The following is a 25,610-nucleotide window of genomic DNA, read 5'->3' on the forward strand; positions in this document are numbered from 1 at the left end:
TCAAGAGGACTCACCGTGAACTAACGGGAAAGTAGTTGGACATTGTACACGAGCGGGCAGTGCGCAAAATGGTAAAAACCGGGATCCCCGCGGCCTATAAAGGGACGGCGCAAGTGCAGCTCGGGGCAGTCAGTCACACCACGCGGTCAGGACGCGGCCGCGCAGTCGGAACGGTGTCTGAAGACGGGGGAGTAGGCTGGAACGTCCGAAGAGAGGCAGTGCGTTAGAACGCGTGGAGAAGTCAGTGAAGGGCAAACTGTGAAGTGTCGGGCAGGGAGAAGCGCTCATGTCCTTTAGGCCTTATTTACATAAAATATGTAATACTACCATCAAATTTTTTGTGTGTTGAATAAATACTTAGGAAAGCTTAAAATTATTTTATTTTTGCATGTTCCTATAATTATTCGTATTTTTATGTATTATTTCGACAGTACTAAGGGGCACATCTATCTCTCGATTTAAAACTCAAGTGGCGCATGCGAATCGCAATATTTTAAATACTTTTGATAAATAGGACCTCTGTTTAAAAAACTGCAGTTGACTTTGCAGAAATCGCAATATTTATAATATCAATTATTTATTATCGAATAATACATTACAATAATAATACCAATTAATTATTAATTATCGAATAATACATTATAAAATGTAGTTTTAAATATTTTATAAAATATCTTCATTTATATTTTAGCTGACCATACATATCATATGAAAATAGTAAAAGAAAAATAAATAAAGTTAAAGTTAAATCATAGCATGCAGTGAACAAGTCATTTTACTATCTACATCAGAGAGTATTACAAAGCGAAATATTTGTTGTCGGGACATATTCATTTTCAAAAAATATTCTTTGCACGCAAGATAATCGGTACGCACCGGTAAACTATCGATTCTTGATAGTCATCTGACAGAATACGCACATAAAATTGAATTCGTTCGGAAGAGTTTTGGCAAAACGCGAAATTTCGACAGCACGATGATAACTGCTAAGAAGCACCCGCTGGACAATAGCCAGTTGTTTGTCCAGCTAAAGAAGTTAATCCATGACTACAACGAAAAGACCCATTGTCTGAAAAACATGATTTACTGGAGTGGTAAGTGAAGTGTCAGAGGTTAGTGGCCAAATATGAACTTTATTTGTTCTCAGGAAACGATGCTCACATTGCAGAGATCTGCGACCAAGTGATGGACCTAATGGTGAAGCACGATCTGATCATACAACCGTCAAAAACCATGGATCCTTGTGCTTTGAATCACCTGCGTGGACTGCTGGTGTACCTGGTGCTAAACACCGCACACGACGATTTCTTGTGCGAATCCCAGTGGAGTGCCAATGTCCTCCATTTGTGCAACCAGATGCCGCCTATCCCTCTGATCTTGACCATCGCGATAGCCATTAAATGCTGTCTCAATGAGCCGCTGGAGGAATTCCTTGCTTGTGGACCCCGCCGGCTGACCATTAAGTATTTTGAGTCATTCAATGAGGCTCTGTCGCATATTAGTCCGGATTGCTTGAAAATACTACCGCTGCTCTCTGCTGCCCTCAGAGCAGCCGGTCGCGCAATTGTCAACTACATTTTGCCCGCAGAAAATAAGCGACTGCTGCGGCAGATAGCCTGCATGGAATATCGTCACATCTTGGATTCTGAACAGCGCCTCCTTACGCTGCCGAGTCGATCCACTCGTAAGATTTACCTGGCCGAGGCTATGAAGCACCTCATAGAAGTCCTTTTGTATACCCTTAATGATCCACTAAAGCGGGAGAAACCAGAGTGCTTCGCCGTCTACAGCCAAATAACCGTGGACATCAGTGACAGCAACTCAAACGATCCCATGCCTGATCTGCGGCACTTCGCCCGAATACAGCTTGACGTTCTGCAGCGTATCTTTCAGCTCGTTAGCGTAGACACGTTCACGTACTGGCATAAAATGAAATCGAAAACTGAACTGTATAGCTGCCAGGAGCTAATCTGTAGGCAGACGGCAGAATTGCTTAAAGTACTCCAATCGGATGAGGTGCTGGGGCAGCATCCGGTTTGCAAGCAGATGCAGAGCTTTGCGGATGCAGCAAAAACTTTGGAGCAGCGCGTTGCCGATATGATAATCGGTGAACTCTTAGCCTTTCTTGATTCAGGTATTGCCACCCATAAGGAGTTGCTTGCCGGATTGGACAATCTCTTTAGCCGCTTTATAGCCTTTGGCAACGACGAGTGCCTGAAAACGATGGCAAATCATTTAAATATGCTCACCAAGAATCATGCCCAGATAATACTCAGTTTCCTGGGTCAGGTGGTGGAGTCCAAAATGGAGGTCGAGGACGAGGGCATTACGGAAGTAAATCAGGCGGACGACGAGGACGAGACCTCGTCCAACGATGAGTACGAAGAGCTGATAAGGCTAGTACTGCGCCCCTTATTTATGCAATTAAGTGTCAAGGACAAGATGGAAGTACTGCTATTGCGCGATGAGCAAAACGTTACCCAAGGATTTAATTTCAAGGCTCCCGATCATCGGGAGCGTCGCATACGCTTCTTTAACCAATTGGATTATAGAAATCGCTTCCCGATATCCGAATTTCTGGCACTGTGCTTTGAGAACGCAAAACAGACCTGGATTGATTTCTCCCACTTGGGCGTGGCGCATTCATGCTTCTCGCAGCTATTCTGGAACATAGCTCAGTATTGTCCCAAGCATACTGCTTTTCATATTTCCGCCTGTGCCAAAAACATCTTGGTGAACGAGCAACTACTTCAAAAGCCGTATGCCTTGAGGTTTACAGTCGACCTATATGGCCACCGACAGATCCTCAACGGTCTCCACACGTCAGCGCGACAACTGTGCGTTAGTTTGAAAGACGGACCGTGTCCCTACGGAGAGGATGAGCTTAGGCAGGCGCAAAATAGGTTCCTACAGGCGTGTGCCAACGCTTTGGCCAAGTTTATAGAGTCAATGAACATGCACAGCTTGCAGGTAATCTTGAAACTGCTCCAGCATATTTGTCTGGGTGAAAGCAATCTAATCACCCGAGGTACTTCAGAATTAAATGCACTCGAAAAGGAGCACCCGAAATTGGAGAACGGAGACGATGCACCAGCTGTCAAGGTGGCCAAGCACTACACATATCTGCATGCCAGTTTGCCAGAGTGGCGTTTGAAACACTGGAAGCTGATCTCCAATGTTATGAAAACCATTGATGCCCTACGCTGGGACTTGGCCACCTTTGAACAGGTCCGAGTGGACAATTTAGAACTGGCGTTGTCGTATTGGCAGGACGGTCTGTCCCATCTCACATTCCTAGGCACTGGTGCGTTCTTATAAATGTAAGTCCAAGACGAAAGCCTATTAATTATTGCTCTTTCACAGAATTCCGTCAGAGGATCTTGAATCAAGTGAGCAAATTGAAGCACAAGGACTTTTGGATCATCTACCTTGAAGAAGACGCCTTAAAGGACACGCGCTCCTTTCTCAAATTGCTGACTCAGTCCAGTGCACCGGAGGCTAATGAACTCTTCACCAAGATCCTTGAAAGCAGCACCGATTGTGCTGTTATGAGCGATCTAAGCGATGCGGTGGTCAAGGTGAACAGCGAGTCCGCTTTCCTGGCCTTTAGATTCCTATTTCGAGAATATTTGATCGCCTTCCGGAGCCACGCCAAACACAATAAGACCACCGCGAAGCGCCAGCATTGGGATCATTTGGTGGCCGTTGTGGCCAAGGCTCCTCTCTCCATTCGCAACGAGATTATGGAGCTAGCTATTAAAGCCTTCGCTGTGCGATTCGACATCGATATCCAGGAGCAGCAGACGGCCAAGTGTTTGGTCGTTAAGGAGATGCCGATAGAAAAGTAATATTCTTAAGCCAAATCGAATCGCCGCCGCTTGTCCAACACCTGAAAGAATTTTTAGGCAGGCAGATGCCTATTTGACCAAAAACATGTATAATATTCATAACGCTAGGATTGAACATCAGAATAATTTGATATCAGATTATTTACAACATTGTATGTCCTTCAAAAGGACGACTGTATGCACATAAGATATGTACTACTACCATGAAAAATTGTTTGTCTATTCAGCTGAAAATTATTGCAATTTTGCATGTTCTTCTATAATATACAAAACGCTATGATTGAACATCAGAATAATTTGTGTGAGGAGTCTTAAAACTCCCCACAATTCTGGGTGCAGGGGAGCGGCCTAGCAACAGCGTGGACGGTTGGAATGCAAGAAGAGTTAAGGGCGGTCAGGTCGAACGGTAATTAATGGACCTTGGACCGCAGCAAAGCAGAGAGACCGTGAACTAACGATACCGCGCTGGCCCTTGGCCTTGAGCCGGCCAAAGGCACGGAGGTCAAACGGTAACGGTGCGGACTTTCGACCCGCTCAAGAGGACTCACCGTGAACTAACGGGAAAGTAGTTGGACATTGTACACGAGCGGGCAGTGCGCAAAATGGTAAAAACCGGGATCCCCGCGGCCTATAAAGGGACGGCGCAAGTGCAGCTCGGGGCAGTCAGTCACACCACGCGGTCAGGACGCGGCCGCGCAGTCGGAACGGTGTCTGAAGACGGGGGAGTAGGCTGGAACGTCCGAAGAGAGGCAGTGCGTTAGAACGCGTGGAGAAGTCAGTGAAGGGCAAACTGTGAAGTGTCGGGCAGGGAGAAGCGCGCATGTCCTTTAGGCCTTATTTACATAAAATATGTAATACTACCATCAAATTTTTTGTCTGTTGAATAAATACTTAGGAAAGCTTAAAATTATTTTATTTTTGCATGTTCCTATAATTATTCGTATTTTTATGTATTATTTCGACAGTACTAAGGGGCACATCTATCTCTCGATTTAAAACTCAAGTGGCGCATGCGAATCGCAATATTTTAAATACTTTTGCTAAATAGGACCTCTGTTTAAAAAACTGCAGATGACTTTGCAGAAATCGCAACATTTATAATATCGATTATTTATTATCGAATAATACATTACAATAATAATACCAATTAATTATTAATTATCGAATAATACATTATAAAATGTACTTTTAAATATTTTATAAAATATCTTCATTTATATTTTAGCTGAGCATACATATCATATGAAAATGTTTATAAATAAAGTTAAAGTTAAATCATAGCATGCAGTGAACAAGTCATTTTACTATCTACATCAGAGAGCCTATTACAAAACGAAATTTTCTGTTGTTGGGACATATTAATTTTCAAAAAATATTCTTTGCACGCAAGATAATCGGTATGCACCGGTAAACTATCGATTCTTGATAGTCATCCGACAGAATACGCACATAAAATTGAATTCGTTCGGAAGAGTTTTGGCAAAACGCGAAATTTCGACAGCACGATGATAACTGCTAAGAAGCACCCGCTGGACAATTGCCAGTTGTTTGTCCAGCTAAAGAAGTTATTCCATGGCAACAACGAGGAGGCCAAGTGTTTGAAAGACATAATTTACTGGAGTGGTAAGTGAAGTGCCAGAGGTTAGTGCCCAAATATGAATATTATTTGTTCTCAGGAAACGATGAAGACATTACAAAGATATGCGACCAAGTGACGAACCTACTGGTGGAGCACGATCTGATCTTACAGCCGCCAGAAACCTTTAATTTTTTTACCATACCAAATGGTCTTCGTGCTAAGAATCACCTGAGTGGACTACTGGTGTACCTGGTGCTAAACACCGCACACGACGATTTCTTGTGCGAATCCCAGTGGAGTGCCAATGTCATCCATTTGCGCAACCAGCTGCCACCTTTCCCACTGTTCTTGACCATCGCGATAGCCATTAAATGCTGTCTCAAGGAGCCGCTGGAGGAATTCCTAGCTTGTGGACCCCGCTGGCTGACCATTCAGTATTTTGAGTCATTCAATGAGGCTCTGTCGCATATTATCCCGGATTGCTTGGAAACACTACCGCTGCTCTCTGCTGCCCTTAGAGCAGCCGGTCGCGCAATTGTCAACTACAGTTTGCCCGCAGAAAATAAGCGACTGCTGCGGCAGATAGCCAGCATGGAACATCGTCACATCTTGGATTCTAAACAGCGCCTCCTTACGCTGCCGCGTCCATCCACTCGTAAGATTTACCTGGCCGAGGCTATGGAGCACCTCATAGAAGTCCTTTTGTATACCCTCAACGATCCACTAAAGCGGGAGAAACCAGAGTGCTTCGCCGTCTACAGCCAAATAACCGTGGACATCAGTGACAGCAACTCAAACGATCCCATGCCTGATCTGCGGCACTTCGCCCAAATACTGCTTGACGTTCTGCAGCGTATCTTTCAGCTCGTTAGCGTAGACACGTTCATGTACTGGCATGAAATGAAATCGAAACGCGTTCTGTATAGCTGCCAGGAGCTAATCTGTAGGCAGACGGCAGAATTGCTTAAAGTACTCCAATCGGATGAGGTGCTGGGGCAGCATCCGGTTTGCAAGCAGATGCAGAGCTTTGCGGATGAAGCGAAAACATTGGAGCAGCGCGTTGCCGAGATGAGAATCGGTGAACTCTTATTTTTTCTCGATGCCGGTATGGCCACCAATAAGGAGTTGCTTGCCGGATTGGACAATCTCTTTAGCCGCTTTATAGCCTTTGGCAACGATGAGTGCCTGGAAACGATGGCAAATCATTTAAATATGCTCACCAAGAAACATGCCCAGATAATACTCAGTTTCCTGGGACAGGTGGTGGAGTCCAAAATGGAGGTCGAGGACGAGGGCATATCCATTACGGAAGTAAATCAGGCGGACGTCGAGGACGAGACCTCGTCCAACGATGAGTACGAAGAGCTGATAAGCCTAGTACTGCGCCCCTTATTTATGCAATTAAGTGTCAAGGACAAGATGGAAGTACTGCTATTGCGCGATGAGCAAAACGTTACCCAAGGATTTAATTTCAAGGCTCCCGATCATCGGGAGCGTCGCATACGCTTCTTTAACCAATTGGATTATAGAAATCGCTTCCCGATATCCGAATTTCTGGCACTGTGCTTTGAGAACGCAAAACAGACCTGGATTGATTTCTCCCACTTGGGCGTGAGGCATACTCGCTTTTCACGGCTATTCTGGCACATAGCTCAGTATTGTCCCAAGCATACTGCTTTTCATATTTCCGCCTGTGCCGATAACATCTTGGTGAACGGGCAACTACTTCAAAAGCGGCATGCCTTGCAGTTTACACTCTACCTATATGGCCACCGACAGATCCTCAACGGTCTCCACACGTCAGCGCGACAACTGTGTGTTAGTTTGAAAGACGGACCGTGTCCCTACGGAGAGGATGAGCTTAGGCAGGCGCAAAATAGGTTCCTACAGGCGTGCGCCAACGCTTTGGCCAAGTTTATAGAGTCAATGAACATGCACAGCTTGCAGGTAATCTTGAAACTGCTCCAGCAGATTTGTCTGGGTGAAAGCAATCTAATCACCCGAGGTACTTCAGAATTAAATGCACTCGAAAAGGAGCACCCGAAATTGGAGAACGGAGACGATGCACCAGCTGTCAAGGTGGCCAAGCACTACACATATCTGCATGCCAGTTTGCCAGAGTGGCGTTTGAAACACTGGAAGCTGATCTCCAATGTTATGAAAACCATTGATGCCCTACGCTGGGACTTGGCCACCTTTGAACAGGTCCGAGTGGACAATTTAGAACTGGCGTTGTGGTATTGGCAGGACGGTCTGTCCCATCTGACATTCCTAGGCACTGGTGCGTTCTTATAAATGTAAGTCCAAGACGAAAGCCTATTAATTATTGCTCTTTCACAGAATTCCGTCAGAGGATCTTGAATGAAGTGAGCAAATTGAAGCACAAGGACTTTTGGATCATCTACCTTGAAGAAGACGCCTTAAAGGACACGCTCTCCTTTTTTAAATTGCTGACTCAGTCCAGTGCACCGGAGGCTAATGAACTCTTTACCAAGGTCCTTGAAAGCAGCAACGATTGTGCTGTTATGAGCGATCTAAGCGATGCGGTGGTGAAGGTGAACAGCGAGTCCGCTTTCCTGGCCTTTAGATTCCTATTTCGAGAATATTTGATCGCCTTCCGGAGCCACGCCAAACACAATAAGACCACCACGAAGCGCCAGCATTGGGATCATTTGGTGGCCGTTGTGGCCAAGGCTCCTTCCTCCATTCGCAACGAGATTATGGAGCTAGCTATTAAAGCCTTCGCTGTGCGATTTGACATCGATATCCAGGAGCAGCAGACGGCCAAGTGTTTGGTCGTTAAGGAGATGCCGGTAGAAAAGTAATATTCTTGAGCCAAATCGAATCGCCGCCGCTTGTCCAACACCTGAAAGAATTTTTAGGCAGGCAGATCTCTATTTGACCAAAAACATATATAATATTCATAACGCTAGGATTGAACATCAGAATAATTTGATATCAGATTATTTACAACTTTGTATGTCCTTCAAAAGGGCGACTGTATGCACATAAGAAATGTACTACTACCATGAAAATTGTTTGTCTATTTAAAAATACTTTGGCAAGCAAGGAAAATTACTCAGCTGAAAATTATTGCAATTTTGCATGTTCTTCATATTATTCGTATAATTATGTATTGTATATATAATATACAAAACGCTATGATTGAACATCAGAATAATTTGATATCAGGTTATTTTATAACTTTGTGTGTCATTTAGACCGACTGTATTTACATAAAATATGTAATACTACCATCAAATTTTTTGTCTATTGAATAAATACTTTGGCAAGCTTAAAATTATTGTAATTTATCATGTTCTTATTATTATTCGTATTGTTATGTATTATTTCGACTGCTTTACTTCCTGTTGCATTAGATCGTAGACGGAAAATGGTAACTTAAAACTAAGAAAATTTATTTTAATACATGCATATATATAATATAATTAATTTCACGTACTGTTATGTTATAAATTTAACTAATTTTCATTTTGTCAAAAGCAGTAGCAGTTAAATGGCAATATTAGGGGTAAGCACTATTTTGGTGCAAATTGTTTTTAATAACACATTGAAATTACCTAAATAAAAAAAAAATAGGACAATATATTTAAAAAACAATATATTTTCTAAGGTAATTTAACGACCAATGCTTGACAAGTATCGAAAGGTCGCTTAACGAAAAATATCGATACCCGATGCATCGATATTTTTTTTTACATCACTAGCTGACAGAATATATGGCTTTTTTACATTTTGCGTTTTCAACTGAAGTTTACGAAGAAACTGAAGCGTGGTAAACTACTGAAATCGAAAATATCGACAGAAAAGCAAAGGAAACTCGGTGAAGAAGTCGCACGTTGATCGTTGTGTTTTTTTTCTCGAAATTTTCTGCAAAAAGCCCGTGCGTGCGTGAGTTTCTCTCGCTCTTCCTTTTTTTCCATGCGTGTGTGTGGTCGCATAAATTTACCGATATTTCGCCTGTGAGAGCGAAACGAACGAAAAACGAAAGAAAAAAAAGAGGCGAGTAAAGTAAAACGAAACAGGCATAAAAACAGCAGCAGTTTTCTTAATATATTGGGCTAAAAAACGCAAACGTAAGCGAAAAATTTGAAATCCCTCTTATAATTTACTTGTGTGCCTGTGTCTCGTATCTATGCGTGACAGCAAACAGCGAGCAAGAACAACAAATAGCTGGGCAAAAACAGGACGCACAAAAAATAAAATCAAAACGATAAGAGGCGAAAAGCGGAGAGAGTGAAATTCTCGGCAGCAAGAACGACAAGAACAACACCAGAAGCAGCAGCAGCAACAACAACAACAACAACAAAAGCCGCCACAATGAGCAAATCACTCTTTGATCTTCCGTTGACCATTGACCCAGAACATGAGTTGCGTTTTGTAGGTAAGTTTATTTCACATTATTTTCGCGTTTTGGCGAAAAGGTCGCTGCATATCGACCAAAAAAGCCGATTCACCTCCAATTTCTTGCAAAGAGCAAACTGCAAGTTTCACTTTTTCTCTCTCTCACGCGCACATTTAATCTCCCTCCCTCTACGCTTTCTATTGCCATCTCGCTCGATTGGCTATCAATAATTTCCGTTGTTTTCGTGGTTCTTTTACATACGACACCTTTTATTGTTGTTCTTTTCGGGGTCTACGTGTATCACTGCTCTGCTTCTTTCCGTTCTTCTTTTCTTTTATTTTTTTTGCGTCAGCTCTTTAATGTATTTTATTTTTTTTATGCCGGCAGCTGGCGTCGCTCTCTTTCTCACTTGCACTCGCCATCCCTCTCCCTCTTGCTCACTCGATTGGCGTTTTTGGCTAGCATTATATTTTTATACGCAAAAACTTGTCATGAGCCATTTTCATTTTTTCTTGTCTTTGGCTCCTTGAATTTTGCCCAAAAAGCAACAGCAGCAATGGCAAAAACAATGCAATGTGACAGGAAAAGAGCTCGCACAGTGGGTGCGACAAGTGGCACGGTTGTCAACACATTGTTATTGAACGAACTCCTGTTGCCAAGCTGCATTTTCCAGTGCATAAACATTTAATTTTTTTCGCGAAGTATGCACTCGTTTTATCACAGTCTCAATTGCAGAATGAAATTTCTACTTAAATGACCAATCATTGTTGATTGCGATCCACAATAATGCACCAACAACCATTCAACATTTGTATTTTGTCCTTTTGTAAAAAATTTAGTTAACTTTTAAAGTATTTTCCTATCGCTTCCAATGTGCGCAAATATTTTAATATCTGTATGTGTGTGAGTGAGCCTTAGCCCCATTCTTTTGCAACCCCCCTCGCCCACGTTTCCCGTTAGATCGTGAAGGGTGCGGGCGGCGAGGGGTGGAAAACACATGCATGACGCGACTTTGTCTAATGAAATTTCCTTGACACACACTTACACCAAAGAAAAACACGCACACGCCATGTTAACAAAAAAAAAAAAGTTCCTTATATTCTTTCGTTATTTTTTGCCCATTTCCTGGTTTGTTTTGCTTTTCTCACCAATGTGGCCAAAAAAAAAAAAAAAAAACTATTTTAGCAAGTAAGACCCCGCGATCGATTTTTAATCGGTTCGAAAGTAACATTCTGAATTATACTAGCGTTTATGAATCACATTTAATCTGAAGTATTTTACCATATTAGCTTGTAATTTCATAATAGTTGCAAAATAATTTACACATTTTTGTAGTGTAACCAACTTCAATATGTAGGGTATTCCTCGATATTCATTTTACTATTCGGCTTTTGTGCCCGTTTTCGATTTTGTTTTGCTATTAATTCAATTAATTTGAACTTACTTTGACCAATGACGCAATGAGCGTGACGCGACACAAAAAATCAGGTAGAGTGGGGAAAATCGGGAAGGTAGGAATGGAATTTGGAAAGTGCGAGTGCTGGGTGCTCGATAGTACGGCTAATCGGGTGCATTCAATAAAGATCACATAAATAAAGCATTCAAAGATCATGCCATAAAGAAATCGGAAATCAGAAAAGAATAACAATAACAAAAACAATCAATTGGAAAATATGTATGTACATATGCTTTATATCTGCGATGAAATAAGTAATACTTGTTCCTAAGCTAACACTCATTTGATATATTCTCGCCTTACAGGTCCCTTCACCCGACCCGTCGTCAGAATCATGACTCTGCGCAACAACTCGGCTCTGCCTCTGGTCTTCAAGATCAAGACAACCGCCCCGAAACACTACTGTGTACGTCCAAACATCGGCAAGATAACTCCCTTTCGATCGACCCAGGTGGAGAGTGAGTATTTCTCAAATTGAATATAGTTACCCTGATAATATCGTTACTAATCGGTCTTCGCCCTCGTCCTCGGTATGTACATAGTCTGCCTCCAGCCATTCGTCTACGATCAGCAGGAGAAGAACAAGCACAAGTTCATGGTGCAGAGCGTTCTGGCACCCTTGGATGCTGATCTAAACGATTTAAATAAATTGGTAAGGAGAAACGGATAGAACTCTTAATGATAGCATAGTGTTTATATTAATTTTCTAATCAACGTCCTATTCTACGCACGCAGTGGAAGGAGCTGGAGCCCGAGCAGCTGATGGACGCCAAACTGAAGTGCGTTTTCGAGATGCCCAGCGCTGAGGCAAATGCTGAAAACACCAGCGGTGGTGGTGCCGTCGGCGGCGGAACCGGAGCTGCCGGAGGCGGAAGCGCGGGTGCCAATACTAGTTCAGCCAGCGCCGAGGCGCTCGAGAGCAAGCTGAAGCTCTCCATCGAGGATAAGGTATGTTAAGTCGAACAGGCAAAAAACCCCTCGCATCATAAATAACGCCAACATTTTACCCAGTTAAAGCCATCCAATTTGCTCGATACGTCTGAGAGTCTGGAGGCGCTGTCCGGAGAGATCAATGCGCTGCGTGAATGCAACAGTGAATTGCGAAGAGAGAATCTTCACTTGAAGGTAAGCCAATTCCAATATGACTCTTCATTTGTTCTCCGAGTAGTGCAATGTCGAAGTTACTGCTACCACCCAACTTCAAGTCTTCGAAGCGTTGTTCGTCGCTTTCTCGTCGCACTTCAATACTTTGAAGTAAAAACGTGGATTTAATTACTTTGAAGTTATAACGTGGATCTAAATACTTTGAAGTCTATCAACTTAAATCTGGGAGTTCCTTGGCAGCATATCAAGATTTCTTCAATATTGAGTTTTGGTTAGAATGATTCTATTCACCCATAAGGAGAAGCAGCCCTCTGATTTTTTTCAAATTACATGCTGACAATTAATGGCACTATTAGTGACAGTTTCTTGCATTAGGCTGATGTGGGCTGAAATTGCATCTGGTGCACTAAAAATAATCAGCCTTAAAATATAAATTAATGCAATGTGGTTACTCCAAGAATAATGCAAACACTGACCTGTTGTGCCTGGGAGTTTTTTGGGCGTTTGATATATTATTATTATTATAGTACTTGCTTCAGTTGGGGTGCTGATATGCTTGAGTTTAAAGAAGAATACATAGGTTAATTATTTTGTATCAATCATATCAATTTGTATCAATCAGATCAATCCATATCCATTGGCGTAAATTAATAAATTTCTTAACCCTTTGCAGGATCAAATCACACGTTACCGGAGCTCGCCGGCCGTCAAACAGGTGAATGAGCCCTATGCCCCAGTCCTGGCTGAGAAGCAGATTCCGGTCTTTTACATTGCAGTTGCCATTGCTGCGGCCATCGTTAGCCTCCTGCTGGGCAAATTCTTTCTCTGAATGCCATAAGCGAACGCCAGCAACATGCTACATGCAACGTGCAGCAACAGTAACAGCAAGAACAGCGGCAACACCATCATACAGCAACAACAAAAGCAGCAGCAACTAACAACAGCAACCACAACGAAAGAAGAACAACAGCAGCAGGAGCATTAAAATATCCTTAATTGGCAGAAGAAGCAAACCACAGAGACGAATGTAAAGCTGACTAAACCCGGGGACCGTATACATTTAAACGGTTGTATTAAAAATCAAAAATAATCATTGTTTGTTAGCGAAACAAGTTTCGCTCAGAATAGTATGGATTATAATGTGAGAAATGTTGTTTGGTTCCTAAAAATATTGCTCAAAGTCAGATTGCAGTTCTTTTTTAATACGAATCATAACAAGACTTAAGTGTAAAGCATCATTTTAAGCTGTATTAACGCTTCATGTATTTCAACAAAAAATATTTAAGTTTTTGCAAGATTTCGCTTGAATTGGTCGCAACCGGACTTTGAGTACTTTGAGAACATTTGGGCCCTATAAAATCCCTCACATCATAATCAATACTTAAAAAAAGAAAACATAACGAATGATTACTTTTGGTACCTGGGCTAAACAAAAACAAAAAAAAAACAGCATAGAAAGGGAAAAATAGGAGAGACTATCGTATTTTCGCAAGGGGGAAAATCTCTCAAGAAATCTTTTAAATCCGCTAAGATCCATACGTATATTTGCTCAGATTTTCGATTGCATTTTTTCGCTATTATTAATTTGTAGAACTTAAGTTTAAAATGCCTCACAATTCGTTTTAATCATTTTTTTCGATGTATTTTCAAAATGGAAAAGTCAAGTATTTCAAAGAATAACCAAAATTATCGTTAATCATACCTTCTCGACGAAACTAAAAGAAAAACCAAATTGTTACTTGAGTGCGAGAATAAACTTTAGTTTTATCAATTTATTTTTTATTATTTGCTTTATTTAAAAAATCAATTTTTTGCAACCACATAGACCTAGATGTAAAATTTAAATCGAAAACAGAAACGCAAATGACATGAAAAAAAAACATTTCGCAAAATGCAACAAAAATTAAGAAGAAACACTTGTATGGAAAACCAATCAATGAAAAGCTTCAAAAAAAAAAAAAAAAAAAAAATGCTCTGCAAGGCCGACGCTCTCTAAGAAAGAAAAGTTGCTTCACCTCACTCCTCGTCCCATCTCTCTTTTTCATTGTCCGTCTGTCTCTCTCTAAATTGCGGACGCCGTCTCTATATATACATATTTATATAGAATCATTGTTTTTGGTTTTTGGTTGGCATTTGCATTTACAAAGTTTCGTTTTAGTCACTTCAGTGGTTACATTACTACATATACACACACACACCACTCAATGAACGCTATATATATATATATATATATATATGTGTAAATATATATATATATATTATATGAATATACTGAATTTCTGTAAGCAAACCTTTATGTAATTTGTGTTGTTTGCCAAGGTCGAATTGAACGATTTCCAGCCCAAATGGCACCGAAATTGAGAAAATCCTTCAACTTTATCCGACACGCCGATATATATATACGATCTAATAAGTGCAAAAAAAAATCAATCAATTTTCTAAAAAAAAAAAAAAAAGAACGAAAAAACCTTTACTAGAAGCAAAACAAACGCGTGTTGTTCATGGTTTACACTGCACCCGCGGATCCATTAGATATGGATCCATAGATACACCCACCCACCCACTTGGTTCCTTTCGTAGCGCCTTCTATTTAACTGGCGATGCATCTTGTTTCACACTATTGTTTCCCAACACATTTCATTGCTATTGTTCGTGGTTACGACTTTTTTATATAGTTTGCAAAGCATTGAAAAAGGGTATATAGATTTATACATGAATATATATTCGCCGACATGCATGATCGCTGTAATTTCATAGGCATGTGGAAAACTCGTATTTAAATGTTTAACTAGAAATACAGAAAAGAAAAGAAAAAATGAACTAAAAATAAATAAAAGGAGATGTGGAAATAAACAAATGATAAAGACAAAAGCAAATCATAAGCAAATTGTACTTGATGTCAGCTGTAGCAAAAACAAAACACAATATATATGAACATAATATTAATAATAAAATGTGAAAACGGAACTTAACATTCAAAAATTGTTTCGATACATTTAACAACATTCAATTGCATTATTTGATTGAAGTCAACCGACACACACACACACACACACACTTTACTCACACCCGAAAGTCTGTCTCCTCGCGAAGTGGGCGCAAAATCAAAGTTGTAGAAGATCTGGAAGCTGGAGGAGATCGCCACATACACACACACACACATACACACAAGAGAAAAACAATTATTATAATATTTACAGCATGAATCTTAAAAACTAAGCGTTTTTTTCTCAAAGGAAAAGTAAAATGAAACATTGTTAATTAAACATCAAATATCATTTGAAATAAATTTAAATAAAACGAAAAGGAAACGCAGTGGTGTCTTATTATATACATCCGATGTCTTAGCTTGTGCTATAAATCCCATTTAAAAACCAGATTGTAAGCCCTATAAAAAAAAACGTTGGTTTAGTTCTTAAATTCTCTTTAGTTAAGTTTTCTGTTTTCTGGTTTTTCTTCAGCTTCGTTTCACAATTCGTTTTGTTTTATACAATTTTTACATATCTACAACATAAAACGTACGCGTTTGGAACAAATCGGGAATACGGCTCGAATGGCCAAGGGGAGAGCTTTTTCAGCTAGCCAAGGTACATAATATCGTATAAAGAACTCTAATGCTATCGCCATTGTCCGCACAAGGAAGGCCAGAATCGAAGTAAAAGTAATGATTTGTTATTAAAGTGCTAGTCGTAGGAATCCGGGCTGTGGTCGTTCTTGCCGCGAAATGGAAATGGGTTAGCCAGTGGCTTGGTGGCCCGCCTCCTCCTCCTTATTGTTGTTGCCCAGTATCCAGTCCATGAGCATCATCGATGGCGAACGCAATCCGGATTGAGCTGTGAATTTGAATTGGATTTGGTTAGGGACAGGGCACTTGCCGACGCTTTAGTAGCATCCACTCACAGAGATCCACGCCTATTGCTGTTGGAGCTGCTGATGTTGGCGCCGTTGCTGCTACTACCCCTGCTCCTGCTCCTGATTGCGATCCCGAGCCCTGCTTGGCCATGTCCTTCTGCAGTTGAAGCATCTGCTGCAGGCGCTGCTCGCGCTCGTCCACGATGACCTTGTCCTTGGAATGCTTCACCGTCTGCAACTCAGCTAGCCTGAAAAGAGCAATAATCACCATCAAGCCTTTGCTCCATTATCTTGTGGGACAGCACTCACTTCTGCTTGAGGTCACTGCCTGCTGCACTCGTCGTTCCCAGAAGCTCGCTGTTGCTGCCCGCACTGCTGATTTTGCTGGGACTGCTGCTCGAGGCGGCTGATGAGGATGCCGTGGCACTTGCTGCTTCGCAATAGAGGAGAACAAAAGTTAGGAATGGATCGGATCATATATATATATATATACTTACGTTCATCGCTAACGCGACTCCGCTCAGTTTCCAGCTGTCGCAGCGTGTCCGACAACTTCAGTTGCAGGTGATCACGTTCCTCAAGCAACTGCACCAGTTCCACAATCATCTCCTCGACTCGCATGTCCCGCTGGTGGAGCATCATGAGGGCGTAATCTAGATCCGCTTTAAGCACATACTCGGGCAGTGGTTCGTTGGCAGTTAAGGACGGTGGTCCACCAGCTGAAACTGTTGTCGAGGCAGGATTGCCCCCACTGGCTCCTCCTCGGTTCTGCAGCCGGAACGGATCGTATTGGGCGGCTAGACGAGCGTACTCGGCTGAACGAATGGCCAGCTGTTCCTTTAGCGTCACAATCTCCATTTCCTGCGTTTCCAGAGCCTTTTGCATCTTTTGCATTATGTCGCTGGTGGCCTCACCTTGTGTGGACTGCTGACTTTGGGGCAGTTCCCTCTGCTGCTGCTGGGTAACCTCATCAAGTTGCGCCTTGAAGGCGGCTTCCCTTTGAGAGAGATGTTCCTGCCAAATTCTGGCCACCTCGCCGCACTTTTGCTCCACCAACTGTTCCCACTGCTGATTGATAGCTGACAGATCGGGTATTTGCTGTGCAGCGGGACTCTGGCCAAGATTTTGGCTTTGCAAGATTTCTAGAGAACGGCGCAGCTCGGTGATTTCAATGTTTTTGGTATCCAGCTGGAGCAGCGTTTGCTTCATCCTATCCTCCAGCTCTAGGCTGCTAAGAACATGATTGTTAAGCACACGCAGTTCCTCCTCCATGTCCGATTTTTCCTGCTGGAGCTGTTGGCACAGGCTTTTTAGCTTTTCAACGGTCTCCCCGTCGTCCTTTGGAGGAGCAGCGGACACCTGCTGATCTTCCTTGTCCTCCTCCAATTGCTTGACCTGCATGCGTAGTAGCTGCAGCTCTTGATTTTTGGTCAGGATCTCGAAGACAAGCTTCTCCGTTTGATCCTCACGCATAAGCTCTTCGATGCGTTGCTTTAGGTGCACAATCTCTGATTCCTTCTCCTGCAGTTGAGCCATTTGCTCATCATTCCCGGAGGCCATGTCCACCGAGAGTTGTTGACCCTGACAACTCTTACGCAATGCTTCCAATTCGGTTTGGTCACGTGCGCGCAGAGCTTCCAGTTCGATTAGTTGTTGGCGCAGCTGTTGAAGCTCCAGCTGTTGATTATCCTGCTGCTCAATTGCAATCCTTGCCGCTTCATCGTGCCCCTGGCTACTCTGACGCAATGCTTCCAATTCGGTTTGATCGCGTGTGCGCAGAGTTTCCAGTTCGACTATTTCTTGGCGCAGCTGCTGGAGCTCCAGCTGTTGATTATCCTGCTGCTCAATTGCAATCCTTGCCGCTTCATCGTGACCCTGGCTACTCTGACGCAGTGCTTCCAATTCGGCTTGATCGCGTGTGCGCAGTGCTTCCAGTTCGCTTACTTGTTGGCGCAGTTGCTGGAGTTCCAATTTTTGGTTGACTTCCGCCTCATCGTAACCTTGACTACTCTGACGCAATGCTTCCAATTCGGCTTGATCGCGTGTGCGCTCATCTTCCATTTCAATTAATTGTTGGCGCAGTTGCTGGATCTCCTGCTGTAGGCTCTCAATCCTCGCCGCCTCATCGCCGTCTAAGGATGAAGAGACAGTCGCGGCAGGCTCACCCCACTGGTCTAGTTGGCTAAGCTTTTCTTGGAGCTCCCGAATGCGAGCCTGGTACATTTGCACATCCATGTCCTGACGCTCCTTCATTTCGGCCATACGATCGTTTCCTGCTGTCAGTACATCGATGCGTTTCGCTAACTTCTCTTTTTCCAGGGCGTGCTGTTGCGATATTTCTTCCGCTTTGCTCAGTCGGGACTCTTGCAACTGGAGCTGATGCTTCAGCTCCTCAATAATGGTTGAGTCCAGATCATTATCCACTGTCACAGTGGGCGTGGCGGTCGTTGTTGCCTTCGTTTTGTATTCCTTCAGACGCTTCATCAGCTTGGCAGCTTTGGTCTGGAGTTCGGTCTTTTGCTGCTCGGCATTGGACAACTGCAGCTCCAATTGAGCGATTCTCGTGTGCAGGTGCTCCACATCGGTTTGCGGCGCTTCGTTGGCGGCACTTGCCCAGGGATCCTCGTCAACGCCCCAATCAATAGTTTGAGCAGTCTGCTCTTGAATTTCCTGCTTTGGCTGGCACAAGTATGCCTTTTTGGGCTGGATCAGTGGTTCCACCACTGGCTCCGTTTGCGGCAGACCCAAATCCAAATGGTGACTAACAGCATCGGGCACTGTTTCCTCCGCTTGACCGCCAAAGAACATGTCCAATGTAGGCGCTGCCGCCGGTTGGATAAGCTTCTCCAGTGCCGCCAAGCGATCACGTTCCTCGTTGGCCGTTTGAATGTCGGCCAGCTGCTGTGTCCGTTCGCTCAGCAGGCGCTCTACTTCCGAAAGGCGCTGCTCCAACTGCAAACGTCGCTCTTCCTGCTCCGCCAAATTCTGATTTCGCGCCAGCAGCTTCGTTTCCAAATCCTGCGCATGTTTCTCTAGATCAGAAACATTGCGCTGAAGATCCTCGATTGTAGGTGGTGGAGAAATAGGTGGCGGTGCACTTGCCGCTAGGGAAGAAACCCTCAGCGGTTGGGCAATCTCATCGAAGGGCGAGGGGGCGGCCAAAGCATCGCCACCAAAGAACAGTGAAGCCGGTGGAGGATGCTGCTGCGATTGAACAGCAGGATGATGATGCTGTTGCTGCTGCTGCCTGGCCAGTTGTGCCTGCAGTTCGCTTAGCTGCTCCGCCAACCGTTTGTTCTCCGTTTCGATGTAGACCTGATCATCAGTTTGATTCTGACCCAGAGTGTCCAGCTCAGCGATTCGCTGCTGCAGCGCTTGCAGTTCCTGGCTGTGATTGGCGCATAGAGCATCTATCTGAGTGCGCAGGTTGTCCATTTCGGTCTTGTCCTGCATGGCCTGCATGCGAAGTTCCTGGAGCTCCAAAACGTCTTGCTCAGCACTGTCATGCTGCAAACGGAGCAGTGTCACTTCTCTACTCAAAGTGGATCTCTCGCGTTCCACCTCCTGGAACTCTTCGTTGAGTCGCTGTAGTTCCTCAGTTTGTTGGTTCACCAGTTCTTGGGACCGCTCCAATTGCTGGCAAAGATCTCGCGTTTCGGCAGCAGCTCGTTCAACATGGCTATTGAGGTCGCATTCGAGTTCATCGAGTTCCGTGGCCTTGGCTGCCAGTTTGGCATCGTAAACCTGCCGCTGACGGTGCAGATCCGCCTCCTTGACGTCCAGTTGCTGTCGGAGCTCGGCCAGCTCCTCCTGGCTGTGGCTGCTCATCTGTTCCCTTTCCGCCTGGGCGGTGGCTGTTAGTTGCGAGTGTTTGGCCAGCAGAGACTCGTAGTCCGCTCGCAGGCCAGCCAGGTGCTGCCTGCTCTCTTCAGCTTCGCTGGTGAGCAACTCAAGTTGGCGACTTTGAGCTTGCTCCCGTTGTCCAAGCTCATACAAACGCTCCTGGAGCTGCTGATCCTGTTGGCGCTGCTGCTCTTCTTGCTCGCGCTGTTCCTGCAACTGTTGCTCCAGTATTTGCACTTTATCTTGGGACGCCGCTTGATGGTTAGCCTGATTGGCGGCCTGTTCCTCAAGAGCAGCGCTTCTGGTCTGCAGTTCCGTATTCTGGGCCTCCAGCGACTCAATGTACGAGGCATCCTCCTGTAGCTTGGCTTGAATCCCTTCGTGAAGTGTCTCCAGACGAGCGATGGTCATCTCAAAGTTGGCCTTATCGCTGGCGTACTGCTGCGCCAACAGAGAGTGTTGCTCCTGGGCCGCCGTAAGCTGGACACGAAGCTGTTGTAGTTCTCTCTCTGCCACTTGGAGGGATTCCGCTTGTTGTTGCTAAAATAGTTCGATTTGTTGCTTTAGAAGGTAAATTATGTTCAAGTTCAGAGTTCAATCTCACCGATTGTGATTCCAATAGTTGATGTGAGGTCTTGGTAATGGTATCATCGCCTTCACCAGCTGTCCTGCTCTTTTGGTTTTCCAGCTTAAGAATCTCTTGTCGGAGCGCAGTAATCTGTTGAGGGTGATTATTATCTTCGACATCAAATATGGCTAAAAATCGTTTACTCACCTCCGCATCCTTTTCTAGACGCAGTTGCTCTTGCGCGGCCCGCGTGTTCCGCACATGATCCACCTCGCTGTCTTGATCCTGTTGCAGTTGCTGTAGCTCACGCTGGAGCGATTGAATCGTGGCATTACGAAGCTTAATTAACTCCTTGGACTTTTCAAATTTCTTCGATTTTGCCTCTAATTGACGACGCAATTCCTCGACAGCAGTGGGCTCTTCATTTACCCTCTGTCCAAGATTACGGATGTCCTCTTGGAGCTTGGAGATTTCTTCCCTGAGTCTGGAGTTCTCCTGGCCCAGTTGAAAGACTTCCTGGTCGGCTTCTTGGCGCTCGCGTCGCAACTCCTTGCTTACCAGGTTGGCATCTTGGAGCTCTGCATCACGTACTTGGATTAGTTGCTCCTGCTCTTGGATTTGCTGCTTTAACTGACGCAGGGCATCGCGATTTTCCAGGTTGACATGGATCTTGGCCTTAAGGTCTTCGTTAAGCTTGCTGACCTGTTGCTGCAGTTGTTCCACCCGATGGTTGTCGACGATGGGTTCACGTTCCACCTCTTCTTTCTGCTTGACGAGCTCCTGCTGTTCTTGAAGTTGACTAGTAAGCTCCTGGACCTTCTGCTCGAGATCGGCATTGTCCTGTGTGCGTTTTTTGAGGTTAAGGGCATACTTCTTGAGTTTCTCGCGCAGTTCGCGGTTCTTGAACTGCTCCTCTTTGTGGGCCTGTTCTAATCCTTGATACTCCTGGATTTGCTGGTTCAGGGCATCGACAGTCTCCTGGCTGGAGGTCAATTCGCTGACCTGCTGGGCAACTAAATTTTTGCTAACGCGCAGTGCCTCTCGGAGCTGATCCGGATCCTCTTTGGCTCTCAATTCGCGAAGCTCCTCTTGTGCTGATTGCAGTTCCAGCATCTTAAGGTTGAGAGCGTGCTCGCTTTCGCTGACACTCTCAATGAGTTGCTGCTTCTGCTCGGCAACTAGAGTCTGTAGGATACTCAGCTCGCCTTCCAGAGATTCGGCTCGGGCCTCTAGCTCTCGACGAATCCTTGTTTGCTGCTCCAGTTGCTTCTCATGGCTCATTTCCTTGGAGTTGAGCAGCTGATCAAATTGTTCTGATTGCAGCTGGAGTTGTGTGATCTCGGCACTCTGCCTGGCCACCAATTGCACCTGTTCTGCTTCGGTTTGACGCAGCTCCCTGATTTGATCTAGCTGCTCTTCGATCTGCTGGCGTTGCTCGGCCTGCACGGAGCGAGCGTCCTCCAGCTGAGATTGCAGTTGCAGGATTTCATCTTCTTTTTGAGCATCGGAACCAACTATGGCCAATGGCGCTTCGGTTTCAGGATAGCTTTCCCGCAATTCATCCAATTCCTGGCGCAAACGGGAGATCACCGCCTTGAGTTCCGCGTTCTGTGCGTTTAGCTGCTCGTATTCCGCAAGAGCTTTTCCATTGGGAGCGGTCACGGCAACCACGGTCTCCACAACGGTAACAGTTTCTACCGCGGTGCTTGCTTCCTTAACCTTGTGGAGAAGTTCGCTCAACTGGGTGTGACAGTTCTTGGCCTCCTTCGCCAGTTTCTTGGACACATTGAACTTGGCCTGCCTATCGTTGGCCTTGCGATAGGCCTCCAATTCAGAGTTGAGTTTGCTCAGGGATTTCTCGCATTTCTCAAAGAGCACGGGGCCTCCTTCGCCAGCGTCCAGTGTTGCGACCACTTCGGAGGAGCGTTGCATTGAACTGAGTTCCTGCGAGAGGTTGGATGAGGTGGACGTGGAGGAGATCAGATCCTTCTCACGTTCACGCTGCAACAGCTGAAGGGAACTTGAACTTTCCTCCAATCTTGCCTGGAGTTGCAAATTCTCGGCCGACAATTGCTCCAGCTTGTCCAATACCTCTCCGCGCTCCTGGGTGAAAAGTTCGAGCCGTTCTCTAAGCTGAGAAAGAGTTTCGCCAGAGGAATCCTCCTCCTCAGTGTGTTCCGTTTGAGTGAGCTCGCTGACGTGACTGGGTCCTGGTGGATGCACTTGCTTCTGCTCCTGGGCGTCGCCCTCGCTGGCCGGACGCCGTTGGCCTAGGCACTCTAAGTGATGGCGCTCCACTATTTCAATGGATTCCGCTGAACTGGATGAACTGAGTAAGGCCTCCAGGGCCTGTTGCAATTCCAATTTCTGCTCTTCCAGCAAACGAATTGTTTCCAGCTGCAGTGGATTGGACTCCGTCGATTGCTCTGGCTGGCGATCGTCCTCCTGCATGTTGGCCAACTGCCATTGCCCCTTCTCGTCCTCGAGGACGGCGATCCTCTGCTGCAGTTCCTCGTTATCAGCCAACAGTGAAGCCAACTGCTGTTGGCCATCTTGGGATTGGAATTTCTGCAGCTTCTTTTCCGCCTGCTTGCATTTCAGCTTTAGCTTTATGTTGGCCTTGTTCGTTTCATCCAGCTTTTGCTTCAGCTGCTGCAGATCCTCCTGCATCTGCTTGCTGGCGGCACTGTCCTCCGAATGGTCCTCCAGAAATAGGGGCTTACTGCGACTGCTTTGCGCGAGTTTCTCCTCAAGCAGACGCAGATTTACATTGAGCACATTGAGTTCCGTTGTCTTTTCTGCGAGTTCTTCGTTTTGGGCAGCCATTGCCGACTTCTGTTCCTGCAGCTCTAGAAGCTGCGCCGCTATGGTGGCTTCCAGTTCTTCAAGGCGCTGGGAAACAATCTCATCGGTCACCTGGAGCTTCGCCTGGACAGCAACTTGCTGACGCAACTCCTCATTAGTCGCCTGTAGATCAGCTAGCTGGTTGGTGAGCTCCTGGAGCTGTTTGGCGAGCTCCGCGCTCACCTGTGCATCGGTAGACGCTGCCTCCGATTGGGGACTGCGGGAAGCCTTTTCCTGCTCTTGTTCCAACTCTAGATTACGCTGTCTTTCGCGCGCCGTGGTCAGCTCTTCCTGAAGTTCACAGCGGGTCGTTTCTAACAGGTCGTTAACGTTTTCCAGCTCTGTTAGTCGTTCTCTTAGGACTAAAACTTCTCCCTGGAGGCGGGAGTTCTCCTGCACCTTCAGGCTATCCTCTCCGGCCTGGACCACACGCAATTGCTCCAACTCCTCGTTTCGCTGGGTGAGCGTGCGCTGTAATTCCGCACCGGATAGTTCCAATCGCTCGATGAGTTCAGCGCGCTTGGCCAGTTCTGTACGCAATTCATGTAGCTCCTGTTCCTGACGGCCCTGCCTGAGTTCCGTCAACTTCATACGACTCCTGAGCAACTTCACCCGGCTTTCGTCCACCGCCTCCTGACCCTGGGCCTCCAAGTCCAAGGCAGAACGATGGCGGGAAACGGGTGGATTGGAGGCAGACGCCGTGTGTCGCAGGTCCGTCATGGAAGAGCCCAGCTCGGCTGTCGTTTGGTGGCCAATATTCGACTTTACAGAAAGAAGAGACTTGGCCAGATCCCTCTTGCGCTGCTCCAACAAGGCACGATTTTGTTCCGTGCGCTGTGTGAGCATCAGAAGCTTCTCGCTGCCACTGGTTTGGAGTAGAGAGACATCACTGGGGTCGCTTTCCTTTGTGGGTGAGACCAGTGGAGTGGAAGAGTCGCCGGAGCGCGTCTTCAACACAGTGAGCTTCTGACCCAGTGTCTTAAGCGATTCCATGGAGTCACTCATGCTAGACTTGTGTCGCCCATCCTGGGATTTCCTTAAGGCGCGTTCTTTTAAGGCAGTGAGGCGCTCCTGAAAGCAATCATTTCGAGTTATTTAAAGACATGAACCACTTGATTCACAGCGCCTAACTCACCTGCTGCTTGTACAGATTCTCTTTCAGGCTGTCCAAACGGCCCTTGCCTTCGGTGCCTCTCGTTGTGCTGGCGGATACATTCTGTAGGGTAGATTCAACAGATTACAATGGATCCTGCTTCACTTGTGGGATTTGCTCAGATTTACCCACCTGTAACGAGGACAGATCGTTGGAGCTGCCCGCCAAGCGTATATCCGCCTCGCCATATTCGTGATCGTCGGGCTGCAAGTGATCATGATCAGTATGCACGCATGTACGCACAGGGAACACCAAGTAAAACCCACCTGAACGATGGAGAAATCGTAGAAGCTCTCCAAAGCACCCGAATCCTCCGCCATTGTCGTTTCAATTACAAAATATTACTAACTATCCTAGTGTACCGGACCAAATGCAGCAGCAGCAACAACAAAAAAAAAAAAACCAAAAACAAACAAAAACACAAATCGGGGGGAATCGGGAATATATATGCGGACTGGCTATCTGAAGGACCGATTATATATCCACGGTGGCTGCGGAGCGCTAGCTATCGACATTGACTGCAACGAGAGAGGGTTTACCATATAGCTAGCATATAACATCAGCTTTCGATCGGCTCGAATTGTCTTTAGCTTTAAATTTGCGTTTTTGTTGTTCTTTTTACTTTATGGAATTCGTGGCACTGACGTGTGCACCTCTCTATAGATGTGTGCGTGTGTGTGTGGCTGTGTGTGTGCGAGTGGGGCTGTGTATGTGTTTTGTTTGCTGTTTTTCCAGCGCTTGTGTCGATTTTCGTCTGGTTTCTGAGTTACAAGCCACTAAGCACTAGATTGCAACGTAAGAGCTTTCTTATTTGCACGCTGACTGAGGTATATTTACCAATTCTAATTAATGCCAGCGTAAAAACAATTCGATGCCAGGGCTGCGCAACAACTGAATTGGGTCACATAGCCCTGGTAAGTTATCGAATAACAGATGGCTCGATAGCACTTGCGCTTGATTAAAAATCAATCAATCGATTACAATCTAATTTAAAAAT

The 25,610-nt window shown here is 45.2% G+C and overlaps 4 protein-coding genes across 6 annotated transcripts; 3 read left to right on the forward strand and 1 right to left on the reverse strand.

Moving 5' to 3' along the window:
* Positions 1 to 775: 775 nt before the first annotated feature.
* On the forward strand, positions 776 to 4,133 carry LOC120285229. The gene is made up of 3 exons (XM_039296302.2): positions 776 to 1,094; positions 1,148 to 3,304; positions 3,364 to 4,133. The coding sequence occupies exons 1-3, from the start codon at positions 977 to 979 to the stop codon at positions 3,846 to 3,848; spliced, it is 2,760 nt and encodes a 919-aa protein (XP_039152236.1). The 5' UTR covers positions 776 to 976; the 3' UTR covers positions 3,849 to 4,133.
* Positions 4,134 to 5,136: 1,003 nt separating this feature from the next.
* LOC6725053 lies at positions 5,137 to 8,342 on the forward strand. Its single transcript, XM_039296300.2, has 3 exons — positions 5,137 to 5,471; positions 5,525 to 7,708; positions 7,768 to 8,342. Exons 1-3 carry the CDS (start codon positions 5,354 to 5,356, stop codon positions 8,250 to 8,252), a joined length of 2,787 nt encoding a protein of 928 aa, XP_039152234.1. The 5' UTR covers positions 5,137 to 5,353; the 3' UTR covers positions 8,253 to 8,342.
* Positions 8,343 to 9,109: 767 nt separating this feature from the next.
* Positions 9,110 to 13,789, forward strand: LOC6725055 (vesicle-associated membrane protein-associated protein B/C). The gene is made up of 7 exons (XM_039296307.2): positions 9,110 to 9,524; positions 9,595 to 9,832; positions 11,555 to 11,707; positions 11,792 to 11,901; positions 11,985 to 12,197; positions 12,261 to 12,374; positions 13,027 to 13,789. Exons 2-7 carry the CDS (start codon positions 9,769 to 9,771, stop codon positions 13,180 to 13,182), a joined length of 810 nt encoding a protein of 269 aa, XP_039152241.1. The 5' UTR covers positions 9,110 to 9,524; positions 9,595 to 9,768; the 3' UTR covers positions 13,183 to 13,789.
* Positions 13,790 to 15,760: 1,971 nt separating this feature from the next.
* On the reverse strand, positions 15,761 to 25,571 carry LOC6725056 (protein lava lamp). Of its 3 annotated transcripts, none has more exons than XM_016173008.3 (10): positions 25,451 to 25,571; positions 24,880 to 25,131; positions 24,746 to 24,817; positions 24,596 to 24,676; positions 20,824 to 24,531; positions 20,653 to 20,766; positions 16,703 to 20,588; positions 16,515 to 16,638; positions 16,254 to 16,453; positions 15,761 to 16,186 (listed from the first exon to the last, which is right to left on the reverse strand). In XM_016173008.3, the coding sequence occupies exons 2-10, from the start codon at positions 24,931 to 24,933 to the stop codon at positions 16,089 to 16,091; spliced, it is 8,337 nt and encodes a 2,778-aa protein (XP_016038032.1). In that variant the 5' UTR covers positions 24,934 to 25,131; positions 25,451 to 25,571; the 3' UTR covers positions 15,761 to 16,088. The 3 variants fall into 3 exon arrangements, with proteins under 3 accessions (XP_016038032.1, XP_039152226.1, XP_016038030.1); XM_039296292.2 differs by having other exon boundaries at positions 25,236 to 25,530; XM_016173006.3 differs by having other exon boundaries at positions 16,515 to 16,635; positions 24,880 to 25,529.
* Between the last annotated feature and the right edge of the window lie 39 nt (positions 25,572 to 25,610).

This window comes from Drosophila simulans, chromosome X, assembly GCF_016746395.2.
Source record: "Drosophila simulans strain w501 chromosome X, Prin_Dsim_3.1, whole genome shotgun sequence".
Taxonomy (NCBI): domain Eukaryota; kingdom Metazoa; phylum Arthropoda; class Insecta; order Diptera; family Drosophilidae; genus Drosophila; species Drosophila simulans.